This window comes from Suillus fuscotomentosus (genome assembly GCF_016647785.1).
Source record: "Suillus fuscotomentosus strain FC203 chromosome Unknown F5891scaffold_35, whole genome shotgun sequence".
In the NCBI taxonomy this organism is placed as follows: Eukaryota; Fungi; Basidiomycota; class Agaricomycetes; order Boletales; family Suillaceae; genus Suillus; species Suillus fuscotomentosus.
In genome coordinates this window covers 404,328-428,312 of record NW_024539547.1, presented here as the reverse complement: position 1 = coordinate 428,312, position 23,985 = coordinate 404,328, and the positions used below count along the sequence as shown (strand labels likewise).

General features: G+C 46.9%; 8 protein-coding genes across 8 annotated transcripts; 2 read left to right on the top strand and 6 right to left on the bottom strand.

Annotated features, from left to right (window-relative positions):
* Window positions 1-1,335: 1,335 nt before the first annotated feature.
* Window positions 1,336-3,405, top strand: F5891DRAFT_435433 (CoA-transferase family III domain-containing protein). The gene is made up of 8 exons (XM_041371821.1): window positions 1,336-1,573; window positions 1,631-1,762; window positions 1,810-1,971; window positions 2,022-2,080; window positions 2,136-2,395; window positions 2,443-2,525; window positions 2,571-2,622; window positions 2,676-3,405. Exons 1-8 carry the CDS (start codon window positions 1,485-1,487, stop codon window positions 3,234-3,236), a joined length of 1,398 nt encoding a protein of 465 aa, XP_041224629.1. The 5' UTR covers window positions 1,336-1,484; the 3' UTR covers window positions 3,237-3,405.
* Window positions 3,406-3,432: 27 nt separating this feature from the next.
* On the bottom strand, window positions 3,433-4,157 carry F5891DRAFT_1190243 (BRCT domain-containing protein; the record flags this gene model as incomplete). The annotated part of the gene is made up of 4 exons (XM_041367263.1): window positions 3,433-3,573; window positions 3,640-3,759; window positions 3,811-3,903; window positions 3,966-4,157. 4 exons carry the CDS (start codon window positions 4,155-4,157, stop codon window positions 3,433-3,435), a joined length of 546 nt encoding a protein of 181 aa, XP_041224628.1.
* A 2,106-nt stretch (window positions 4,158-6,263) lies between these two features.
* Window positions 6,264-7,034, bottom strand: F5891DRAFT_1190242 (uncharacterized protein; the record flags this gene model as incomplete). Its single annotated transcript, XM_041367262.1, has 3 exons — window positions 6,264-6,518; window positions 6,580-6,873; window positions 6,927-7,034. 3 exons carry the CDS (start codon window positions 7,032-7,034, stop codon window positions 6,264-6,266), a joined length of 657 nt encoding a protein of 218 aa, XP_041224627.1.
* A 772-nt stretch (window positions 7,035-7,806) lies between these two features.
* Window positions 7,807-8,410, bottom strand: F5891DRAFT_954781 (uncharacterized protein; the record flags this gene model as incomplete). The annotated part of the gene is made up of 2 exons (XM_041375280.1): window positions 7,807-8,082; window positions 8,135-8,410. 2 exons carry the CDS (start codon window positions 8,408-8,410, stop codon window positions 7,807-7,809), a joined length of 552 nt encoding a protein of 183 aa, XP_041224626.1.
* Window positions 8,411-10,965: 2,555 nt separating this feature from the next.
* On the top strand, window positions 10,966-12,121 carry F5891DRAFT_1173938 (uncharacterized protein; the record flags this gene model as incomplete). Its single annotated transcript, XM_041365642.1, has 1 exon — window positions 10,966-12,121. One exon carries the CDS (start codon window positions 10,966-10,968, stop codon window positions 12,055-12,057), a length of 1,092 nt encoding a protein of 363 aa, XP_041224625.1. The 3' UTR covers window positions 12,058-12,121.
* A 1,556-nt stretch (window positions 12,122-13,677) lies between these two features.
* On the bottom strand, window positions 13,678-14,381 carry F5891DRAFT_1190239 (uncharacterized protein; the record flags this gene model as incomplete). The annotated part of the gene is made up of 4 exons (XM_041367261.1): window positions 13,678-13,798; window positions 13,850-14,004; window positions 14,055-14,246; window positions 14,292-14,381. The coding sequence occupies 4 exons, from the start codon at window positions 14,379-14,381 to the stop codon at window positions 13,678-13,680; spliced, it is 558 nt and encodes a 185-aa protein (XP_041224624.1).
* A 485-nt stretch (window positions 14,382-14,866) lies between these two features.
* Window positions 14,867-15,735, bottom strand: F5891DRAFT_1190238 (uncharacterized protein; the record flags this gene model as incomplete). Its single annotated transcript, XM_041367260.1, has 5 exons — window positions 14,867-14,933; window positions 14,983-15,173; window positions 15,223-15,331; window positions 15,384-15,518; window positions 15,572-15,735. 5 exons carry the CDS (start codon window positions 15,733-15,735, stop codon window positions 14,867-14,869), a joined length of 666 nt encoding a protein of 221 aa, XP_041224623.1.
* Window positions 15,736-17,013: 1,278 nt separating this feature from the next.
* On the bottom strand, window positions 17,014-17,473 carry F5891DRAFT_954624 (uncharacterized protein; the record flags this gene model as incomplete). The annotated part of the gene is made up of 3 exons (XM_041375269.1): window positions 17,014-17,092; window positions 17,146-17,216; window positions 17,264-17,473. Coding segments are annotated over 3 exons (360 nt in total), but the record flags the coding sequence as incomplete, so codon positions are not given.
* Window positions 17,474-23,985: the final 6,512 nt, after the last annotated feature.

The window sequence follows — 23,985 nt, the reverse complement described above, 5'->3', positions numbered from 1 at the left end:
GCAGTTGCTTACCGATTCATTAATATTTTATGATCTGCCTTATAATCAAGAGTTTATTCGTGTTCGTTTGGATATGTTTAATATTAAATCTGTCCGTATCGCATGGAAGATGTTTGAAAATTTGATACCTGCTGTGCACATGCGGTGTACATTTCGTAACACTTCATTCGCATTAAAACGACACGAGGAACAGACCTGGAAACCATCACACGTCATGCATGCACGAGGCATTATTATGAAATCGCCCAGGACTGTGTTATTTTTGGTGTCAAAACTTGATGTTCTAGATTCTCTGCGGACCTTCCTAATCTTTTTGAACCAAAAGAACGATTGCTTGCCACCGAAGAATACGCATCGATGATCCGGGGTGGCGGGGAAGTCGTGGAGTGCACAAATGTATCACTCGCAGCAGATGTACGCGAGTGTGCATCCACGGCCAAACCCGCTGATGCCTATGGATCTTCTCCCTACAATTCACTCCGGAGGCTAATTGCCGACGTCGTGTTGACTTGCTGCAATATTTAACTGTGAGGAACCCACCGCGAAGACAAATTGAAGGAGTCGTGCGACTTGAATTGTGAAACCGGGAGGAAACTTACCGTCGCAATGCGTTTCTTCCTGAAGAACGTGCAGAGCTCACCAAACAACTAGCCAGGAGCGTCCGGTACCTATACGCACACATTCCTTGACCCAAAACATGCAACAGATAAACTATCCAAAAATCATCATCAGCGTCTGTCATTTCTCGGACACACAAAGCCTGTATGGCATACTTTGATGAATCATTCAGTTATGACTTATGAGAAGGCTCACCTTTTAGTACGCGTATGTTCAGCGCATGGATGATTTTGAATGTCCACGGCAAGTCAGTGCTGCGCCGCGTCTGTCGTATGTCGCCAGACTTGAATGTAACAATGGCACCTCTGCTCTTTTACCGAACTTCACCTGCAACCTCGAGGCCTCAACTCTAGCATTCATCCTTCTGCTGGTGACTAACAGGTGCCCCAGGGTGACTGAACAGAATTGTATAGCCAACGATTTTTGTTGGCTTTTCTGTAAGCTTAACCTTAGCATATTGAGCTCTAACTTGACTCATGTTCTTCGGCGACCTGGAGGATATTTGCCTGTGGCTGCCCCTTAGCTCAAGGGCTACTTTTTCTGGAGGCTGAAGAACGTTCACTGAATATTTATGGCCGAACTTGACCAGAAGAGTTCATGGAGTTTTATAACTGGCAATTTAGTGGCAGATGGCTATAGACTCGGAGAGATGCGGGCAAGATGGCGTCTTCGTATGCTTACATAATGAATACCGGAGGCACCGACCGTGGCGGCCCGCTTCGAGAAGACATTCTTCGGCTTCCATACGAAACAGCGATCTTCCATTCAACCAACGTCCTGATTTCACGCACTAGCAGTCGCTCACATTCCAACTTTGCAGGACGCGAAATCACATCCGAAATCAAGACTTGACCATACTTGTGGCCATGACACTACCTAGCTGGTCGAGCGCGTTCAAGGTCACTAGGACAAGCTCCAGTAGACGTGTGATTTCCCGTGGCATTGCCAGGCAACAGTGAGTTCCGGATTTCCATTGCCTTGTGCATTTCCTAACAACACAATTGCGCGCTAGTTCAACGCGCAGAATGTCTACCGTTACTGCAGATGCGCCGCCCACCCCCTCAGGCAACCTCCCACTGTCAGGAGTCCGGGTTCTCGAGCTTGGACAACTCATTGCTGGCCCATTCTGTGGCCAATTGCTGGGGTAAGTTCTCGAAAGAGCGACTTGATATCACGCAGAACTGTAAATAGACATTTTGGTGCAGATGTAATCAAGGTTGAGCCACCTTCAACTGGAGACCCGCTACGAGTATGGCGCGAACTTGATATTGACGGAACGAGCCCTTGGTTTCGAAGCCTCGCGAGAAATAAGAAGAGCATTGCTATTGACCTGAGAAAACAGGAAGGAAGAGAGTACGTTGAAGATCAAGGTTTTGTCGTCTCGATTTCATATCCTATTACAGAATCGTGAAGCGGCTGGCTGTGAGCAGCGATGTCATAATCGAAAACTTCAAACCTGGAAGTGAGTTTCATCAGCGTGGTTTGTATATTTACACTATGCTCAAGGGTATCTTTAGCCCTGGAAAAATGGGGTCTTGGGCCACAAGAGCTACACAAGGAGAATCCTTCCCTGATCTTCACCCGTGTCAGCGGATATGGTCAAACAGGTCCATGGGCTTCACGACCAGGATATGCGTCTGTATGTGAAGCTGAGTCGGGATTTCGCTTTATAAATGGACAGCCAGACCCGAATACCGGATTGCTTTCGGGTCCTCCAATAAGACCTAACATCAGTCTTGGTGACTCTGTCGCTGGTTTACACGCAGCGTTTGGCACTGTGAGAGGCCTAGTGATGTTGGATGTACATATCATGACGTTCTACAGGTGCTGGCATTGTTGTCGAAGCAGAAAAAGGCTTCACGAGGGGAGCAAGGTGGTGAGACGGTTGATGTGAGCATTATGGAGAGGTAAAAATCCACTACTTTTCACGACCTCCACTGGACGCTTTGCAGCATGTTGAACCTGATGGAAGGTATAATTCCGGAGTACGACCGTAAAGGCAAGGTGGGAGCTCATTGCGCGTCCGTTTGAATCATTTCCAATTTTCACATTCACAGGTCCGTGGGCCATCAGGTTCGTCGGTGACCGGCATAGTTCCCACTAACGCCTACCCCTGCCTCCCATTACCATCAACACCCACCTCGCCAACATATATAATCATCGGTGCAAATGGAGATACCCTCTACGCACGACTTATGCATGCCATAGGCCGTGAAGACCTCATAGGAGCGTCATATGCTCAAAATCACCATCGCGTCGCACGGCAAGGTGAAATCGAAGAAGCCATTTCAGCATGGACCAGTCAGCGGCAGGTTGAAGAAGTTCTGACCATTCTCGAGGGCGCTGGCGTCCCTGTCGGACGTGTCGTAGGCGTGAAAGAGATCGTAGAAGGTGAACAAGTAAAGGCCAGAGGAGCAGTGGAGGACGTAGAGGTTGGTAAGGATGGAGAGGGATGGAAAGTCAAGATGCCGAGAGTGTTTCCTGTGCTCGAAGGCTGTGATACGAAGACCAGATGGGCAGGACCTGACTTGGGTGCACATACAGATGAAATCTTGGGAGAATTAGGGCTGAGCGTTGAAAGTATCATCCGATTGAGAGAAGAGGGCGTTATTGGTTGAGTTAAGCGGGCCAGGTGAAATTGACACGGTCCTGCCGCGGTCGCGGCGTCCCCAGTGTGGGTAATGAATGTCAATAAACTTCTATACATATTCCTACCAGTACAATTCTACAAGGTCAGATACTCATTCGTTACTACCGGATAGTGTCACCTTCGCCTCTGCAATCATAGCTCATCGTAACCTATAGTACACTATGTCACCGAGCCAAGACCTCAGGATCGGGCCATAAATAAGGAATCTCAGAGATACGACACCCAAGTTGGACTGAATCATCGAACCAATGTGGTGTAAGGATGAACATGCCGGTATATGGTGCAAAATACATTGCAGTTTGATACTACGCCATAAGGGTTAGCGCAGTGAACAATGGTCCCATAGTAAATGAAACAGAGAGAGTAAGTACCTTATTGCTCTGTTTATGCAATGCGAAGAGATGGGTCACATCCCGGGTAAGAGCTGTTCGCCACTGCCCTCCTAATGAGGTGATGCCGGCTGACAGAACTTCAAGGTCCCATTGGGAGAGCTAGTAATCAACATCAATATCATACAATGTGATCAAGGACAGTTCACTCACATCAGTGGCGCATGCAACAACACCTGAAAAAATCATGATTGGATCAGGTGAATAGTACCGCTCGCTGACATATTGACCGTCTATGCCTTCGTACTGAAGCGAAAGGCAGAGGAGACTCACGGTTGAAGTTTTCCGAGGACTACGCACCGTTGTACCCACATGTCCGACACTACATGCAGTGATCCCTCGTATTCACCCTCAATGTGTGATCCAGCAAGCGCAATAATATGAGTGTGTGGTGGTGCGCTCGTTGCACCATGGAGATCTAGCAAGGCTGAGAGTTCCTTGTGTCGTCCCGCTTGTATTGAAGATGAAAGGGCGTAGTGTACACCGTTGAAGAGGGCCATACATTAAAGCTTCAATGTGTATGTGAGAGGGAGTGTGACACAATAGGTCAATGGAACGTTCTTACAGCGACTGTGTTACAGTTCGCCGGCATTGATGTCCGAGTCACCGGCACATCTGATCCAAGTGGTTATGGTACGGCACGGTGACTCCAAGAGAAGGTATCGGACAACTTTAACAAACAAAAAAAAATCAAAGCGTCAGGGTCAGGCTCAATTCCGAAGAAGCAGGACGGTACCTAGAGGCAACAAGCAGTGGGTTTTGGATGCTGGCCAACATCGCAGGCGATGGAATGTGTATCTCGGCATTCCTGATGAATGGGTTTCTGGAAGAGATTATTGCGAGAGTGAACTTGAAGTGAGGAAGACATTACCTGCTCCGTTCGATAGATATCTAACTTAACTTATGTGATTGACAGCACGGCCCTTATTCAGTAATAACTCTGATACTACATCTTTGGAGTCTGCAGCCTGAACGAGTTATCCGAAGCTGTAGTTCCTTCTCTGCCGGCTGAAGAATGTCCGCCCGTTAAACTCCACAGGTTCGAACTTCGAAGGGTCCAGAGAGGGAGGATAAGAAAAGAAAATAGCCATTGGCTTATGTACCTAGTTGTACATGTCCCTACGGCAAATAAAATAACAAAGGAATGGTCGTGAACTCATCCAACTTGATCTGGAAGTCGAATGTAGAACATATAGGAATGGCACGTCAGTGGCCGCGTCAAGGCTCGTTAGTGCCGCGTCACATCCGCGTCACGACCGCAATAGCTACGCCTGAGTTAAGCCGGTATTTGAATTTTCTGTAGTACAATTATATCTGCCCCGATCATCATGCATCATAAATCACTATCATGATCCTATCAGAGCGATGTACTATGTAAAGCCCGTTTGATCGGATACTACATAGCAAACATACTGACATGAACCTGATGTCACCCCAGCTGGCGAGCAGACTTATGTCCACAAATTCGCATCGTGACTTCACGATATCTCTAAATACAACAAGAAGCCAGTGGGACATCTGCACCGAGCTTTGCGATTTCTTCGAGTCTCTTGCCATCATCAATCCTTTCAAATAACTTCACTCCACCACCTTCTCCACCATCGCACAACCAGATACTTCAGATACTTACCTCGTGACGTCGTCACTTCTAAATGCCATCCTCCAGACATGGTTCAAACCTATCCACACTTCGTTCACTAGTTCTGGCTGGCCTTCTCTAGCGGCGAGAGTGAATATCGCAATAGTGTCACCCTCTGATTGAGTCATTCCTGTTCGACGTGGAGATGAATGTTTCATGGAAGGGTGCGTTCCGGGGTTTACTAGGTAGCAGAATTTCTACTGCTGTCATGATATCTGGCACCAGCAACGCAGAAAGCGCGGACAGAGAGATGTGAGAAGTGCGATGGGCGCTGGCACCAGAGCGAGCGAACTTTAAGGTAAGCTCCAATAATAATAGTGTGTAAAGGGTAGTTCCTATTATAAGAATCAACGAGATTTCAGGAGTCGATGTGAATGTCCGAATTAAAGTCAAAATGATCATTAAGTCTCCAGGCCTTATCCGCGCCCAGATCCAGGACCAGGAGCTCGTTCTCCTTTTGGTTCAGTGGGGTTGAAGATGGTTTGATGGGGATGAAATGCCGGGCCTTATTTCAACCTAGACGGTCAAATGGCACTGAAAGTGTCCATGGCTTTGGTGAGTATGTAAGGGGCAGGCGTTGATATCGGAAGAATATTGTGCCCTAGGCATACTGGGTGTGAATGCGAGAAAGGGAAATTTCCTCATTTCGGAGTCGTGGGGACTCTGATTTCATTCCCGAGAATAAGCTTGTTTCTTCTGCAACATTCAACTACTAGAGAACCTGGGCCACTGGCATAGCTCACACATGAAACCTCTAAGGTCATTGCCATCGTTAATGTCTGAAAGATTATCCGGTCGTGTGCTTGCGCACCACAGAGAAGTCAACTAGAAGCTTTACAACGACACCTAATGTACAAGCGCATCAGGGAAACAGAATTCGCTACAGAATGCTACAGTCCGCTCTGTAGCATTCTGTAGCACAATCCAACCCGCAGATGAGAGTTACATAAGAATCGGAACGTAGATTCTAGGGATGCCTACGCCTGCCCCGGGCCTGCGTCCTCTGACCAGACTTAGACATGCGTTCTTGTCTAGGATTCATAATACGGCGGAGCAGGTACCTTAAGAGACCACCAGCATATGCGTTATCTCTTGGAAAGAATTTTCCCGCGTCTTTGGTATACTTGCTCAGCTTCACCTCCGAAACAAATATGGTCACTGGCTTCCCGGTCACTTTTGTATGGATCAAGTCAACAATATTGACATGAGTGGCTTTGACCGCCTAAAGTGTGACCATACTTGTCAGTATAACACAGGCGGGAACAAGTTGGGGAAGTTCCTACCTCGCGGCATGATTCCAGAGTGTCAGGAATCGGTGAAATGCGGACGATCTGACACAAATTGCGCCATGAAGTGAGATTATTCACATCCGTGCCATATATCTCGTTAAACTGCTGAACAAGGGCGTCCTTGAAATCACAGTGAGCTTGTTCTCTCTCTTTGTCTTCCTCATCCCAGCGAAACTGGTCGCACATCCGGTAAAACTCCAATGAAGCTGACGCAGACGAGTTGTAGTCGAACGCGGGATATGTTGCAAAAAAATCGTCTAGAGGTGTCTGTGTATGTGTTTGTGACGGCTGATGTATGTGTTAGCCTGTCTGTGAGATCGAAGGTGGCTATATTGACCTACACCATTGGTGGTTTTGAACCCTTCGCCATGCGCAAACCTGCACTGGGAGCCGAATCGACAACTAGCTGTCTGTAAATAACTGTAGCACACCCTAGGGGACGATGACATCTTGTAGTGACAAGTACTACAAGTCGTACTCGTCCAGAACATAGTCAGGTGGGGGGGTTTCATATTACGGAGTCCTTGAATGCCTCGTGTTGTTTCCAGGATCATAGGAAAGGATAGTCTTCGCGCCTGACCAGTATGTAGATCAAATTGGAACTATATAACCATGTGGACTCACAAACATTTCATGTGCCAAGCCAGCTTTTAGACGTACGTGTGGGAGACGGGTGTAACCTGTCGAGAGATAGTAGAACAGGTAACAGGTTACAGTATAACTTACACGTGTATGGCACATGCACCCAAACTTCGACTGGATAAACGTGGTTGCATTTCAGATCACGACTCGTAACAAGTCACTAGTCACTGTTCGGCGTTCGCAGCCGTTCGAAGTATCTTGTTGCGACTGTGCGACAGGAATTTTTCGTACCATTATGGTACAAGATACAGAGAGCGGGTAACTGCTTAATAAGCAGCTTATGGAACGTCCGGGATTCGGGCAAGCAAAGTACCACATGCACAGGTAGCTTACAATCCATACGACTACCTTCAACACTTCATCATTGTGATTTTATAAGGAATGGCTTTAGTGACTATGTAAGGGGCAGGCGTTGATATCGGAAGATGGCATAGGCGGCATTTCATCTGCGAGATAAATTACAAACTGTTGACAGGTCATAGTGCGCATGCTACTGGTACAGAGAACATAACGAAAGCGAATGTTGCGAAACGAGTTCAAAGGGACAACTCCAGTCAGTCTTCACCACTAAACACGCGTTCAGTCACCTCCCGCTGCTGCCCTTGCGGCCTTCTGTTTCTTCTTTCTTTCCTTTTTCTTCGCACTCCCGGGCCCGTGCCCGGGTCTCCTGAAGTACGTGCGTGTTATCGCCCTCAGTAACCCGCCTTGATAGGCACGAGTCTCCTTCGGAAATGTGTTCCTCGTATGATGAGTATATGCTCTCAAGTCTTCCAAGGATGCAAACAGTTTCACAGGCTTCCCAGTCCTCTGTGAATCAACCAGGTCTACAAGGTTGACATGCACGTCCCAAACGCACTACACAAGCAACTCAGCCACTGCGACTCGCCTAAAACAATGATCCACAAACCTTGCGACACCTCTTGACAGAATTCGGAACAGGATCAACCCTCAACACACCGCACAAATACTGCCAGTTAGAAATGCTGTTATCAGTTCCGAAACGCGCATTGAATTCATGAACGAGCGCGTCTTTGAATCCCTCTCGTGCTAGTGCTATGCGCCCCTGAGGATCTTTGACGTCACATTTCAGGACTTTGACAAGGCGGTCGAAGTTCTTGTGTGAGGACTGGTTCTCGTTGAAGGGGAACGATGCGAATTGAGCGAAAAAGGCGGCGAGGGGCATGTCGTCGTCGACGGGGGGTGGAGTTGGCGTGCGCCTTGAATCGGCGCTTTCGCTCCTTCGCTGTATTTTTTGTCAAAAATCAATTCAAGGGAATTTGGCCGGAGCTTACCTCTGTACTGGAGGACATAGTATATGAGAGGGCTTATAGAATGCAAAAGATGGGAGAAACCCCTGTGCTGTGCCACATCGCGAACAGGCTCTTATGCAAGGAATATCGAAGCGTTCATGTTCGCCTCGTGGCTTACGTGCATGAAGAACCCTGGGGAGAAGGATTGTCATTAGCTAGATATGGTAACTGACATCCAGAATCCAATGACTGTAACATGATGAGTGTGCATGTGAGTCGGCTCTAGATCTTTGCGAGTACGAGTCACGGTCAAATTGTGGGCCTGCGGAATGCCTGTCTTTAGTTCTTCGAATTTGAGCCAACGAACAATGCGTGTATGACCTGGCTTGTTTTTTTAAACTGGATGCCCATGTCGTTTGCTTGCGTGTGTTCCTCCGCCACAAGGTACATTGCATAGAGAATTATCACGGCTCGTTTGAGCACGAAAACGTAAACTGTAGGCATGCTACCACGAACAACGCACTGAAGGGCGCTTCCCGCACCCACATATTACGGCCATAACGAGTTCCTATACAATTACAAGCACCCCAGAATGGTATCAGAATCTGTAGAGAACCTCGTATTGTGAAGGTGGTTGGAAAGTGGACGTAAAACATACCATCTCTGCTGCAACTGCCAGCACGGATGCCATGAGGCAACCAGAATTATGTACATATAGTCCTGATCAAGAAGTGACCAGAGAACGAACCCTTGCTTCGAGGCACACGCGCAAGGATAGTGGAGTGTGGGGCCAATGTGATTTGCTTCATAAACAAACATTAAAATGCTACGAGAAACACTGTGGCGAGTCTCACCGTTATTGTGAATTTGAAGTAGATGATCGTGTTGGATGATATATCTGAAGTGTGTACGAGTAGAAAATGACGACCTTGCTGCAACTCGTCTCTATATCACGCTTAGGGATCAAAACAGTAAGTATTCTGGTTTCTGGGCATATGTGATGTTAATACAATTCACACAATACTTTGTAGCTGCTGGTACGACATTCAACGTAAAACGCAAGCTTCATTCGTAGATGTTCAACGAGTTGAACTCAAAATAAGCATTCTTGAATGCTGACGGGTTGTTGTCTACATAATCTGACAATGTGGGATGAATGTTTCGAGATACTCACTAGAAGAGTGAATACTCACCAACACATGTAGATGGACATCCGGACGCGGAGTAAACTGAACCTGCCCAATCTCCGCCTGGTTAAGCCACGTATATCAGGTTAGGTGAAAGTTCAAAAACGACGACGATCACATACAGAATGTAAGGTTGATGATAATGTTTTGCGCCCCAAAATGAGTGGAGAGATCGCAATAAGTATCGGGAAAATGTGCGGCGGGTGTCCCCTTTGAAATTGTGTTCCATTAGGGATTCAATTACATGAAAACGCGTGGGAATAACAGACGAAATGAAAGTTGATACGCATGATGAATAACAGCCGTTTCGACTCGGAGTCATGATCGTGTGTACACCAATCCAACTGACCTGGATCTACGAGTACGAGATTGTGATTCAAGATTGACTTCGTTCTTACAACGCATGATCTTTACGGTACGCTAGCACTGTCCAACATCAAGTCGTTACACCAATTACCTTGATACTCTCGCAGTGTAGTCATCTTGTTTTTGCATTTACCTCTCTCTCACGTTGTTCCCTACTCTAGTGACAATCATTTCAAGTATTCGAATCAAAATTGAAATCCTGTAGCATCGTACGATGGGTGACTCGGGCTGTCAGTGCCTTTCGACCGGCACTTTTCACCCAGTCATCGAATCATTCTGCGCCTCAACACAACCTCAACTAGTAAGCATCCATATTAGTCCAACCTCAAGATAGAGGCGCAGTTCATACACTGACTCGCCTGCGCAGGGAGGCTCACCCATCAAAGTTTGCACTTTCATCAATGCCTTGAGTGCATCTGTCAGTGCTTGCATTTGCTCGGTGACAAATGTAACTCGCACAGACGACCGCAGGGTGCTATAAGGTCAGTTCGGGAAATAAGGCAATGATAAACCGATTTGAAGATAGGTTTTATCTCACATTTTACAGAGCATCCTTGCAGTGAAATCGACCCGAGAACAACTTAACTCAGTGGCCAGCCATGCACAATAAGAGTTGTGCCATGACAGAACTTGAATAAGTACATATGTGTGTCATTGACTCGGGTCGGAAGGTATATTCTACGGTTCGTGCCACATTCGCATCATTGCTATGACGGTCTTTGGGGATCACAAATAGGAATTTCCGCAGGCATCGTGTGACCTAGAAGAAACAATAACTGTGTTATGGACCACCGGTCACAACTCTTGTTGTCACAACGTGTGGCCCCACACAACGTGAACGTGTATCTCTTGCTGCGGATCTGACGCCACGATTGATGCTGAAAGTATTAAAGGCAGGGCCATTTCTAACGAGCTACGTATCTAACCCTTCCATCATGGCGCCTAAGCTTCCTATCAAGATTATCTTGACCATCTGCAAAGACGCAGCCCAGCCGACGTTTTCTCAAAGGGAGAAATATGACATTAAAAGTCCTTACTCGACCGCCCTCTCCTTATGTCTCGTCTCTCGACTTGTCAGACGCATTATCCTCCCCGATTTCTTGCGCACGATCTTGCTCCGCCGACGCCACAGCTTAAAGAAGTTCGCAAATGCTCTGCTTATGCAGAAAGCGTACGCTGAGAAAAAGAGCGATCTTTTCTTCGACTATACCTCCGCTGTACAGAGGATGTGGATTAGTGACGCATTTGACTATTTCGTTTATGTAGAGGCCCGGTCGGAGGAAGATGACTTTTACTCTTTTTTCCTGACCAGTAAATTTCTCTCAAAAAAAGACGAGGGGCGAGCGCGCAACATAAGCGTGTTACTTCCGGTGATCCTTGCTGCGCCAGAACTTGCGGTTGACTATGGCCATTTGAAGCATATCATTTGGAGCGTGCAAGATGCATGGTCTTCTCGCACAGATCTCAATGTCGACGGACACACTTCTTTTCCTGGGAAAACCAAAAATCTAACAATAATACGTCAAGCCCAGGACTCGCAATTGTTTTACAACACTGTTAAAACATTTGTTTTCCTTACACCAATCCGGCATTTCACTTACCTAATCGATTTGGCTGATGACTCACACATCTTTCGCGGCATCAGCTGTGGTACAGACTCGCCAAAAATACCGGTGTATCTTTGGATGAGGGACCATACGTGGAATTCTATGAAGAGCCTTGAAACCTTTTCAGTGGTCTACCCGCATCTGCCTCCCATCCACGATTTCAAGTCAATTTCATATGCCGCATATGCCACAAGGGGAATAGACTTACATGTGGAGCGATTCACGGTGTCTGCTGCCCTTTACAAGCAGGATCCTAAGTCCTTCCCGTGGGGGCCACCGTGGTTTCCTGTGATGAATCCTGGAAATAAGAGGATACATTCGGATGGTGTTTCCTTCGAGGTTACGCCTGATAAGACCTACTTTTCACAGTATTTTTGGTCTTGGGATAAATCTTGGGCCTGTGGGTTAACCGACGGATGAGGGGTAATACTGGATGTTAGGCAGATGATGATAAAGGCTTGGATATGACTATCTTGGATATGTGCCCGCTTGCCATCTGTTTTCTGTCTTACTGTACTTCTATTATAGACTTTTCAAGCTCAATGGATAGAATGGAGACTGTCATCAGTGAACTGGAGGAAAGATGATAAGAGTATATATGACGATACATAGTACACAATCACAAACATCTGTATAATTCTGCTATCCATCATCACATAGTGATGTTTGACTTTATACAGGAAAGGACAATGCATAAATTTCCTACACCAGCGTTTGATCGGGAGAACACCTACATATCGCTGGAATTCTAACTCGAAAGTGATATGGAGTAAAATCAAAGGGTCGAACTGCATGAGACACTATCGGCACCTCAGAAGTGAATTCCATCGTGTCAAAGTCAGGCGTGAAGGCCTTAATCTTCCGGATGACTACAAGGTGTTTACCAAGTGCACAAGTTTAAATTAATATTCTCGCACTAATTTTGACGCCCTCTTCTCCAAAAAGTTGATTTTCTTCGAGTATCGTGCAACGTCCCAAGCCAGACCAAAAAACTCGTGTTTTGCAGAGTACCACGAAGTGTTTACGAAGTGCAAACTGATGCCTTGTGCGAATTTTAACGCCACCTTCTTTAAATTGTTCATGTTTGTCTACTATATATCAATTGCGAATTTGTGCAAAGAAGTGCCACTTTCGTATCGCAGCCGGAATGTGTCCATCAAGCAAACATATACAACGTACAGCTTACTTCAAATTGTCACGCGAAATCGTATGAATACCCAACAACTAGCAGTTGTATTCATCTGCCACGCGTCTCGCAGCGGTCCAAGGTTTTGCGCAAATGCTGTGTAGTGCCGTGTAAGTGAATTCGGGACCCTGGTGACAGCCGCCCCCCATCCAATCACCAAGGTGTTAATGGGCGAAATCAAGTATTTATGACCGAAGTTGTGCTATTGTCTACAATAATTGGTATAGTTACATTTTGCTTCAGCAATTGCTGACGCCTGCATAGACTAAAACAATATAGTAGTGGGTCATACATTCCTTCGAGCCCTTATTGACCACTCGTCGAGTATATCATATATCACACCACCCATCAAAACCATTGCACTTTTTGCACCTCACGAGACGAGCGGCTTAGCTTCCTCATCTAATGACAAAGTTGCTGTTGGGTAATATCAGGTTTCTACCGATGTCATTCCGCTCTGCCTTAGCAATCACCCACCTGTACCAGACTGAGAGAATATGATGATTTGTCCGTGTCTCGTGAATTGGGCTACTAATTCGATATGTTCTAAGATCGCCGTCACCTGTCAGCCTCCTTGTGATTGTTAGCGTGTACATAGAAGGAGAGAACATCCTGGCTTTTCCAATTATCACGCTAGATTTCCTCGTGCAGCCTACTAAACACATACGTGTATTATGCAGATACATTAACAACATGTCAAGAGAGGTACATAGGACCCTATGTGTTGTTTTCTCATGATACGAACACCAATATCGTAGGTCTTCACACGTCAAACAAGCAAGCGGTAAATGCAAATCGACATTATATTGGGCAGGTTGCTATCTATTGTAAGAATAACTGGCCGAAGGGGTAAACTACTCGGAATTGAACAGCGCATCATCCAGTCGCGCCCTCTGCATCGCGAGAGCATTGACGGACATCTTGCCTTTCGCCGCATCACTAAGTTCTGTACGATGACTGGTACCAAAGACTTTCCTAATAAACAGTCAACGGCTTGTCAAATTGAAAGTATTGAAAATAATATACCTTGTCCACCATGTAAGCAACCGGTCAACGTTGCGCTGCGCTACTCGGCCAGGGGGGCGTTCAAAAAAGTCTACGATGTTGAACCAGAACTGCGTGTAATCAAAATCATCATCTATTGATCGCCACGAAGTCACTGATGAAAGTGCGAATCGCAACTACATAATTTGTTAGTACCTCGTAAGGACACGAAAAATTGACCACTTACTTGACACGATACATACGCGATCGAGCGGGCTGACACTTTATTCATCTTGATGATTTGCGCCACGTGTGTTTTGACTTTCTTGCCCAAGGGATCCTTCTTCGCACGTCTGTTATTTTCGATGATGTTAGCGCCATCACCATCGCCGGAAACGTCCTTTGCTGAGGAGGGGGATGTAAAGATAGCCTTGAATGCCTGCAAAAAGTGAGGTCTTTGTGAAGCTATCTATGTACGACGAACCTGAACTAAAAGCTTGCTTTTGAACAGACCTTCCTCGAGATTGTTCTGATCGGCAGTATATCCTGCGTAAAGGAACGCCGGCCAAGACATTTCTGTCACGACATAGCCGTCCGCGCGGCCCTATGGCGCCAGCCATCCAGAAGCATCCATCCACTGTCCACCAAGCTCCCTAGTGCGTATATTTCCATTTCCTTTATTAGCATAGTTCCACCTTTATTTTTATCATGCATTCTCACTCATATATATATTTACATACCTACTCGGTAGCGCTTCGGCTCCGCATGACCGCGCTTAGGCGCGCTATATAAGCACCAGCAGTACATACTACACTTGACCTACTTTTTCCTACTTTTCACTTACTAGTTACTACCCACTTACTACTTAGCAGAATATAGTAGAAAGCTATTCCTTTACATTTTGCACTCTTATATCTCTTATCTTGCTTTATATCACTACTTAAGCTTAGTTTCTCATTTCCGCATACGCGCGCGCACTTTCCCGCGCTTCGCGCTAATACGCGCGCGCGTTCCCGCGCCTTTGTACCTTGCGCGCTCCTGCGCTTTCTCGCGCTTCGCTTAAGCGCACACTTCTAGATCCTTGCTGCACTCACTTCCCCTATAGGGTCGGATTCCTGCTCTGACGCTGGTGAACGGTTAGTGTCTTGAGATGTCATAAGTGTGATACTACTTACGTTGGATCATTCCAGTCTAGCTCGGTTGGACAGAGCAATCTACCGCACGTGTCGTGGGCAAATCCACGGCAGTGTTTGTCTTCGAGGTCGACGGGGGGATCGGGCCTCCACTCACGATTGACCCAATCTGGGATAAGGGTCTTAAGCTTCGAGGTATCATCCCCTCGAGCACTGTCGGCCCCGTGTCTAAGCTGAATGAAGATCCATTACAAGGTACTTATCGACAATGGCGAAACGCACCTTCTTTAACATGTGCATATAGTCATTGTATTCCATGTCAGAAACCTTTCTGTGAAACCACGGAAGGGTATTGTTGAGGATTATATAACCGAATTGTAGACGATCCTGACTGATATCAAACTAGTGAGTAACGCTCAGGAGATGGAGAGGTAAACACTGACACAAGAGTTATATTGTCGTCATCACTCTCGAGATCGCACCGCCTATCGTTCTCGGCTATCATGTCTTCGATGCTATCAAATAGAGCAACGATGCGCCTGATAGCTCGTCCTTGAGACATGAAGTAGTTTGTTTCCCTGATAACGGTTAGCGTGCAGAACTACATGATTATAGATGTCGACATTCATACCTTTGTTTCACCGCATGCCCCGACTCAAACACTTGCAGTTTCTCCTCCAATTCAGCGATTTTGCGCCTTTGTCGAGCACTATCAGACGTCGGCACCGCCATGGACGATGCCACGGAGGTCTGAGAGGATGCCTCGGGCTGCGGGATATCGTCCACCTGCGACATTAGCTTCAACGACGAGTAAAGGGAAAAGAGATCGAGGGAAAGGGAGGAGACTAGGGATGGATTTTGACTTCAAACAACTTCCACTCAATTTAACGGCCTTGCGCTGGTAGTACTATCCCCGGCAAGGGCAGCTACCCTAAATATGATTGTACGCCTATAATGGAAAGTTTCACACAGGCAACGGCGTTAATAATGTCAATACTCACCTTTTTCAGCGACGTGCAGCTTTCAAGGTTGCATGATGCTATTTCTAGCTCGCGGTCAACGTAAAACTTGTTCGGGTTCAGGGTGACGCACGTACTTGGGTCGGTGTCAATGTAGTCCCACGTCCAGTGGCTAGTATGGCTTGGACTCGGACATTCCAATGAATGCGAGAATTGAAGAAGGTTGCTGCGCAATGCGAAGCGAAAGAACAACATTGTGGAGCTCCGCTCTACGACACAGAAAATTTAAACTCCCAAGTCAGTCGTGCCCATACAACAAAGCCAGCAGAGCCTGAGGAGGCAGTACTCACCCCATCACCCCCCAACATTCTCCTAGCACTTTCCGTACGACTTGGCCCGAGAGAAACGCGTTGAGATCTGGTGGCGAATGCGAGCGACAACAACCATGTACGCTTGAGACCAGCGTCGTCTTTTACAGCGTCCTTGCCTTACGACTCCCTGGGCAGATGTCTGACGAGTGTACTTGCTGGTGGCATTTCATTTGCATTCTCGCGTGTGATGCTGATGCGATGATTCTGAAGCTGTGTGATGGTTCTTCGCGATCAGCCATCAAAGTTGAAAAAAAAACTGAAAGAATAGACTACTTACGCGAGTGTTGTTGGCCATGATGTGAATTGAAATACAAGGCGATTGCGATTGAGGATTCAGCGGTGCTCAAGACAACGACTGTTTCGGTTGTAGCCAGAGAACTGGTGCTGGAGGTACCTTCCAACTTCAAGGCAGTCTCGGCGCGGTGAGCCTTTTTGGTTTTCGCACGTTCTTTCCTCTCAGTCTTCTCTTTGGCATCATTTTCTTCTTGCTTTACGATTTGTCTCACCATCAGGACGCGCATGATTGGGTTTGATGGGACATTACCTCTTTAGCAACCTTCTCTTCTTTCTGAATAGCTTTGTGAGTGACATCATTCAGCGGGACAGAACCAAGCACGATACCTCCTTGCGTTCTTTCTCCTCGGTCTATCCCATGGTCAGATATCACAATAGGACCGATCGAGTCACAGGAGCTTACCTCTTTCTTCTCCTTCGCCTCGCGCTTGAAATAAATTCAGCATAAGTCACACAGATATTGTACCACGCGTACCTTCTGCCTTCTCCTTCTTGAGCTTCTCCCGAGTCTCGCGTTCTTCAATGATCCTGTAAAATAGTTGAGTCCGTGATGCACTTCCCAAGTTATGTATACGTGCCACTGTGCAACTTCATCGACACATTCGCGCGGGCGAACCTTATTCTTTAACAAGTAGCCTTGAAGCGCGGCAACCTGAAACGACGTCAACGGCAAATATATTATCGCTTCCGGAAACTTACGCTTAGCTCGTTCTCTGGGATAGCATCTGCGAAACGCTTAGCAAGCTCAGAAATTTCAGTCTCATCAAGCACAGGAATAGTGTGACTGGGCGCCTGGCGCTTTGGCAGGGGAAGGTTTTTCTGCGAAGTGTCAACGTCCTCTTCAGGTGGAGATGTGGTAGTGACACCAGCAGGCTTCGAGGGGAAGAAACACTTGAAAATGCCCTCGGCTTGCCATTTTGTCGCATGTGTGAAATTCACCCAGACATCATGCGTCCTGGGCGACTAAGAGCTGGATCAAGGCGCTCAATATGGTTAGCCGTAGCAAAAAGCAGTCTGGTGAGGCATGTTAGTGGCGCAGTTTCAGAGGGTGATGACAAGCTGACAACGTAGATATCCAGACCTAATTCACCCGCCAATAAATGTATCAATGAAGTCTTGCCGCTATGACCAATGGAGCGTGAGTACCGGTGGTAACTAGAGCACATGAATCATACGAACCTTCCAGGAACACCGTGCAACAGATATCCACGGCGGAACGGTATACCTGCGTGTCGTCAGATCTGATGTCAACGTTACGCCATCTCACGCACCTCTTTCAGCATACCTGGAAAAAGAGGTTATTGAGTGTTTGAAGCACGTCTAGTACTAGTACGAAGGATGGTCAACAAAGTAGCATCTAAGCAAGGAAATGCACACACCAAGTAAACTTGAATGAGTCCTTATAGATGTATGCTTCAGCATATATAGCATTGGAAAGAACTAGACGTTCAAGTTGTGCACAGATCTTTCAAAAATGTCCGCGGCCAGAAAGTCACGAACCAGTGAAGTTGCACAGATGCTTGGCCTTGTTAATTGAAATGGAGCGCCGCACAGATTCCGCGTATGCTATTTTTGGACCAAAACACTGGATTGCATAGTAGTAGTAGGTAACAATAACGACCCGGACGTTGTTATGTACTAGTAGTATGAAGCAAGACTCGCATAGTCGAGTGAATTAAAATATATATATATTATAGGGAGAGCCAAACTAACAGTATCTCCTTCAGATCTCTGCAGAGCCAGCCGCACTGACAGGCCCGTCCGAGTCATTCAAGTCGGCAGCATCCCTGACTTTTTGGAAACGACGCAAAGCCCAACGGCGAGATAAAGACATGCGTCGCCTATCCGCCAATCCACATGACAATGGCCCTCCAATGGCCTTGACAACAGGTGAGCTTTCTTCATTAGCAGACAGTTCATCATACGGCTCAAACTCTTCGTCTGTGAGCCACCTAATCGACTGCCCACCATCTGAGTAATATTCGTGGACCATAGACTTCCTTTTCGGAGGTGGGGAATGCAGCTTCATAGTACGGCGATGATCGCGCGATCCTCTTCTTTGAGTCTGCAACGTTTCCAGGCGCTGTATTTCTGCCATGTTATGGGCGTGTTCGACCTCATACAACCTGCTGCGCAAATCAAATAGTTGCGTATGAAGGTTGTCGATTCGGTTCTGCGAGTCCCGCAGCTGCTGGGCTTGTGCCATAAGTTGAGTGGTCCGATCATCATCGATGTCTTCTGGAGCACCATCAAACCCCTGCAGCTGCATACTAAGCTGGACAACAGTTCAATGCAAGACCAGCCACTAGTGACACTGGCGAAGCGCACCTTTTTTTGCATATGCAAGTGATCGTCGTGCTGCATATTATTATTATCTAAAGTCTTTTTAAGCGTCACGTATCCGACGCGCAAACGATCCTGACTTTGGAAACACCATGAATAGTCACTCTCACTGGACGGACTTGAAACACTGACCCGAGGATGAGAGTTAAATCAAGGTTATGATCGTTGTCCTTTAAGTCATCGCGATCGTTCTCGCTCATCAATTCCTCGACATTATCGAGTAAGTCAATCATCCGTCTGATGATAGCCCGTCCTTGTGAGTTTTTTTCCCTGGCAATGGTAAGCATACTAGTAAACTACTACTACTAAATTAAACTGGTGCCCATACCTTTTCACCGACTCGAGATTCTCGCAGCCCTCCAAGTTGGCAATCTTGCGTTTCCGTCGAGCATTCTCGGACGTTGATACCACCGCTACGGGTGATTTGGATACTGCAGCATGTCGCAGGGTGTCCGAGTCCGCCTGGGACGATGCTCCAGGATGCGGGTTATCCTCCATCTGGAATATGAACGAGGGGGAAGAAATAGAGAAGAAGGTAAGGGAAGGGTAGCCTACTTGACTTCATGATCCACTGGGGGTCCTGCTGTATTTAATCGAATATCGGCAAACGTAACTCCATGCGAAGGCCTATCAGAGCGTTGACGTTCAATATTGACCCTTTCCATTATAGGCGTACTACGCTGGATATGTCTCGTCAACACTAAATGGTAAGTCCGGCTAACGTAATAGCAAATTAACAGTTTAGCACTGATTTGGCCGATGGTCCAAACTGGTACCCAGCGGGTCCAAAAAACTCACGGTCAGTATATCATGGTTGATAAAGCGGGGGAACAAAGTACATTAGGCGGCGAGAGCGTTACAGCGGCTGCCGTCGTGAAATACAAATGATTATGAATTTTAAAAAGAAAGGTCGTCAAACGTGTCCTCATCGCCATCTCTATCTTCACCATCTTCACTTTCCAGCTCCTCCCAGTCGTCACTAAGCTCATCATCGGGATCCTCCTCCCGTTCGTCGTTGCACTCTTCACCATCTTCACCATCGCTCACTCCATCTTCATGGCCTACATCATCGACGATAGTAGTATCCATAGCGTCCGAGCCAGCCGCTGGTGCTGCCAGTGGGCCAAGGCAGTCTCTAGTTATCTTCCGTAGTGTTAGAGGATGTCCAATACCGAAGGGAGTATATCGCATGAACATATCCCGGTCAACGAATCTGACCAAAATTTCGAGGCTTAATGTTAATCTGCCATCATAGGAGGTAATATTCGCACTCACATCCCAACATAGTATGCTTCCCAATCATCAAGTTCCCCGTCAGGACGCCCCAATGATTTGCCAAGAGGAAGGGAGCTTATACCTCGTCCTGCAGCAAAAGCAGGAATCAAGTGGACTCCTCGAATAACTTGGCTTGGATCGAGGAACCCGAACGAGTCGGGGTCTGATGCCTCAACGAACGCAATCTTCGGGAGACAGGTACGTTTCATGCTCCATTTATGGCTCCGCAATGGTGCCAGCCATCTGACCCAGAGAACCTCGAGGTGGTGCTTGACAGGTCGTTCTCCGTTGTTGATCCAGACTTCCATATGATATATACCTAGTGTACGAGCATACCAGTACGGGTGAGTAGGCGTCGTCTCCCCCGAAAGTACCATGACATCAGCATGTGTCCTAGGGTTAATGGTATCGTACTCGCGCCTGAGGTCATATGTACTATAATATACCTGCGAAAAAGCAAGGATTAAAAAAACAAATACACGCGCACATATATACATACCTGCATGGTCTGGGTTGAGTAGATGGTATTGTTTGGAATGATGACTGAGTTATGTTCCTCGTCCGTGAAGCTGTGGTCGCAATGACTGACGTCGAGCTTGCGCAGCCTGTAGAGTATATGGTCTTTCAGTCTTGGTACAAAATTCTGACATCCATTGTGAACGAAGAATTCCAACTGCAGTATCATGCATACCTTGACTGCCGGATCGCCGCTGTGTTCTCGAAGGAACGGGAATATATTGACAGGATTGCTTTGATTTGTAGCGATATGGTGATGCTTTTGCAAGGGGGCAAAAGGGGAGACATCAGCAGGCGATTGACTATCAGAAGATGATATGCCTCCGGATTCTGCCACGCGTCGAAGTACACGGCGCCTACGCTCGTGCTTAGCTAACTGTGCTGGTGTATCTAATTTACTGGTTAGCGGATAAAATGCCTTTAGGGCTCTGTGCGCGAGCTCTCCCTGGCCAAATATAATGTCAGTTGCATCGTAGAAATAAAACAGGCGCATACCATTTGAGTGGTGAAAGAATCCGTTGTTCCGAAGAGCTTGATCGTTCTCACATAGTCGCCCATCGCATGAAACTTGTAAGTACCGAGATTGAGTTTCTTTACCCGCGGTCCACTCGATTCAGAGGAGGTGGTATTGGATTCCGAGCACTGAGCGAGTCTTCGTTGGCGAGCCGATTTCTCTTTCGGTAACTCGACAGTGTTGAAGACAGCGCAGGTGTCCCGTTGAAACTTCCGTAACCTCTGACAAAGCTTCTTCAATGTATCTTCGAGAAGAGTAAGCGTAGATTCTGAGTGAATTCTAAGCTTAGCAAGCGCATGCCACTGTGCAAATCGATACAACAGAGACTGTATGATTGCATCGTGGTCTTTTGGGAACAGCCCTTCGAAAACCGGGATAGAACACTGCCGAGCAAAGATGTCAGCGAGCATAAGACAATGAATAACAGAAAAAAAAACCTGTAGGATATCTTCGAAGTCACGCGCTGCTAATCTTTTCATCTCGGAGGTGTTATTCGCAAATCTTCGAATTACACCATTACCAAATGTCGGGACCTGGCGAAATCTATGGTAAGATTGAGAGCCGACAACTCGTTAGTAGATGACAGCACTCTATATGTGAACTTCGCATACCTGTTGTCAAGAGTAGCAACTAGCTGGCTGCCCCCAGGAAGAGCATAAAGAAGTCTGATGAGGTGCGTAAACAGAGCTTTCCAAGTGCCTAATTCGCACTCGTGCATCAAGTCAACAACAAGCATCCGGAATGTGTCGAGACCAAGCGGTCCAAGCTTCTTTGCAAATTGATTCTAGGAGTAGTCTACCTCAGCTAATCGCAATTTTCAAGGAACTGTTCGCGCTTACAATAGTAGGTACCCACGAGCCGTCTCCAAGAGTGTTTTCGACCTTTGGACCATCTACAGTGTTTCCCCACTTGTAGATGAACTCGCGCGCCTTTTCGACTTTCGCCATAGCATACACTCGGAGCGTGGCTATACGACTTTTCATGTCCTTTAGTAAACCAAGTGAACCAAACATACTTTTAGGCGTGAAACAGCGAGGACATGCGCACAAGCCCATATCCTTGATGGTTGCGATTAAAACCCTGAAAATCAGTCATGAATATTCTGAAAGTTTTAATTCAGGTAAAGGACGGTGTACTTCTCTGGATAATCAGCTGAATATGTAAAGATTCTCGGAAATATTCTTCGCAGTACTCCATCCGGGCAAGTCAGAATGATACCGTGGCGATACGCTCGAAGAAATTCTTCATCGAGCAAAATTTCCCAGCACCCATGAAATAGCTCCCTACGGCAGTGTGCTTGAAGTGAGGCTATCCCAGTCTTCGATATACCAGGTAGCTTGCTCAATATATCTTTAATGCTGTCGGGAATCTGACAAGGACATTTCGTGTCAATGGTAATAGACAAGAACCCAAACAGGATGACTCACTGAAGGTAAAAATCCTACCAAATGGCATGCTCCCGATTGAGGCGATGTTCGCGAGCAAGGATCTAGAAGTGTGCGCTTAAGCGAAGCGCGAGAAAGCGCAGGAGCGCGCAAGGTACAAAGGCGCGGGAACGCGCGCGCGTATTAGCGCGAAGCGCGGGAAAGTGTGCGCGCGTATGCGGAAATGAGAAACTAAGCTTAAGTAGTGATATAAAGCAAGATAAGAGATATAAGAGTGCAAAATGTAAAGGAATAGCTTTCTACTATATTCTGCTAAGTAGTAAGTGGGTAGTAACTAGTAAGTGAAAAGTAGGAAAAGTAGGTAAGTAATAGTATGTACTGCTGGCGCTTATATAGCGCGCCTAAGCGCGGTCAAGCGGAGCCGAAGCGCTACCGAGTAGGTATGTAAATATATATATGAGTGAGAATGCATGATAAAAATAAAGGTGGAACTATGCTAATAAAGGAAATGGAAATATACGCACTAGGGAGCTTGGTGGACAGTGGATGGATGCTTCTGGATGGCTGGCGCCATAGGGCGCGCAAGCGCGGGAACGTTGTCAGATTTCCGAAATACAGGTAAAGTGGCCATGCCTTAGCAGTCCCAAAGTTGGCTAGGTGAGTGGCATCAGAAAAAAACATGAGACCCGCGATTACGCGTTCCAATGTACAGCCAGGCTCCTTTGGCAGCTTCTGGAGATTGTCCTGAGCTTCCAGCCAGGCATCAGAAGTATAGAGCTCGTCGAATATTCGCTCCTGATGGGCATCTAATGGATCCTTCCATAGCCGTTTAAAAGGCAACAGATGGAATGCGCCAGCTTGCATATCTGCAAATGCCGCGCGGATCACTTCAACAAGAGGGCGATAATGAAATCCGGAAATACTATACGCCTTTGGTCCTTCCTCTCTTGATTTCGTAGGTATGCCAATAGTCACGTCGGTCTTGATCCAGTCATCTGGGAAGCTGACTTTCTCCTCGCCCTCATCTTTATCTAAATCTTGCAGGCTCTTCTTCACCGAAAAACCCTCAAGATGCTTAATGTCGAAATCGTCCGCTTGTAGAACATCTCGGACGAGTCGCTGGATCTCGGTTTCCGATTTCTGGTGACTACCAGAATTCATCCAAGACATGAGCCGATAAACGGTCATGTTTGGAAAGGGGTAGGGTGGCGAAAATATCCTTGCCGGGGAATCGGTTCCTTGAACGACCCTTGGACACGTTTTGGCAAGCAATGAAGACGGGATGAATCTATTTGGTTCAAAGGACGGACGCCGCGGGTATAGACGACAAATCCCAACAGAGTTGAAAGCGGTTTGCAGAGTATCTCTGAGCGTTAGAAGGACACGTC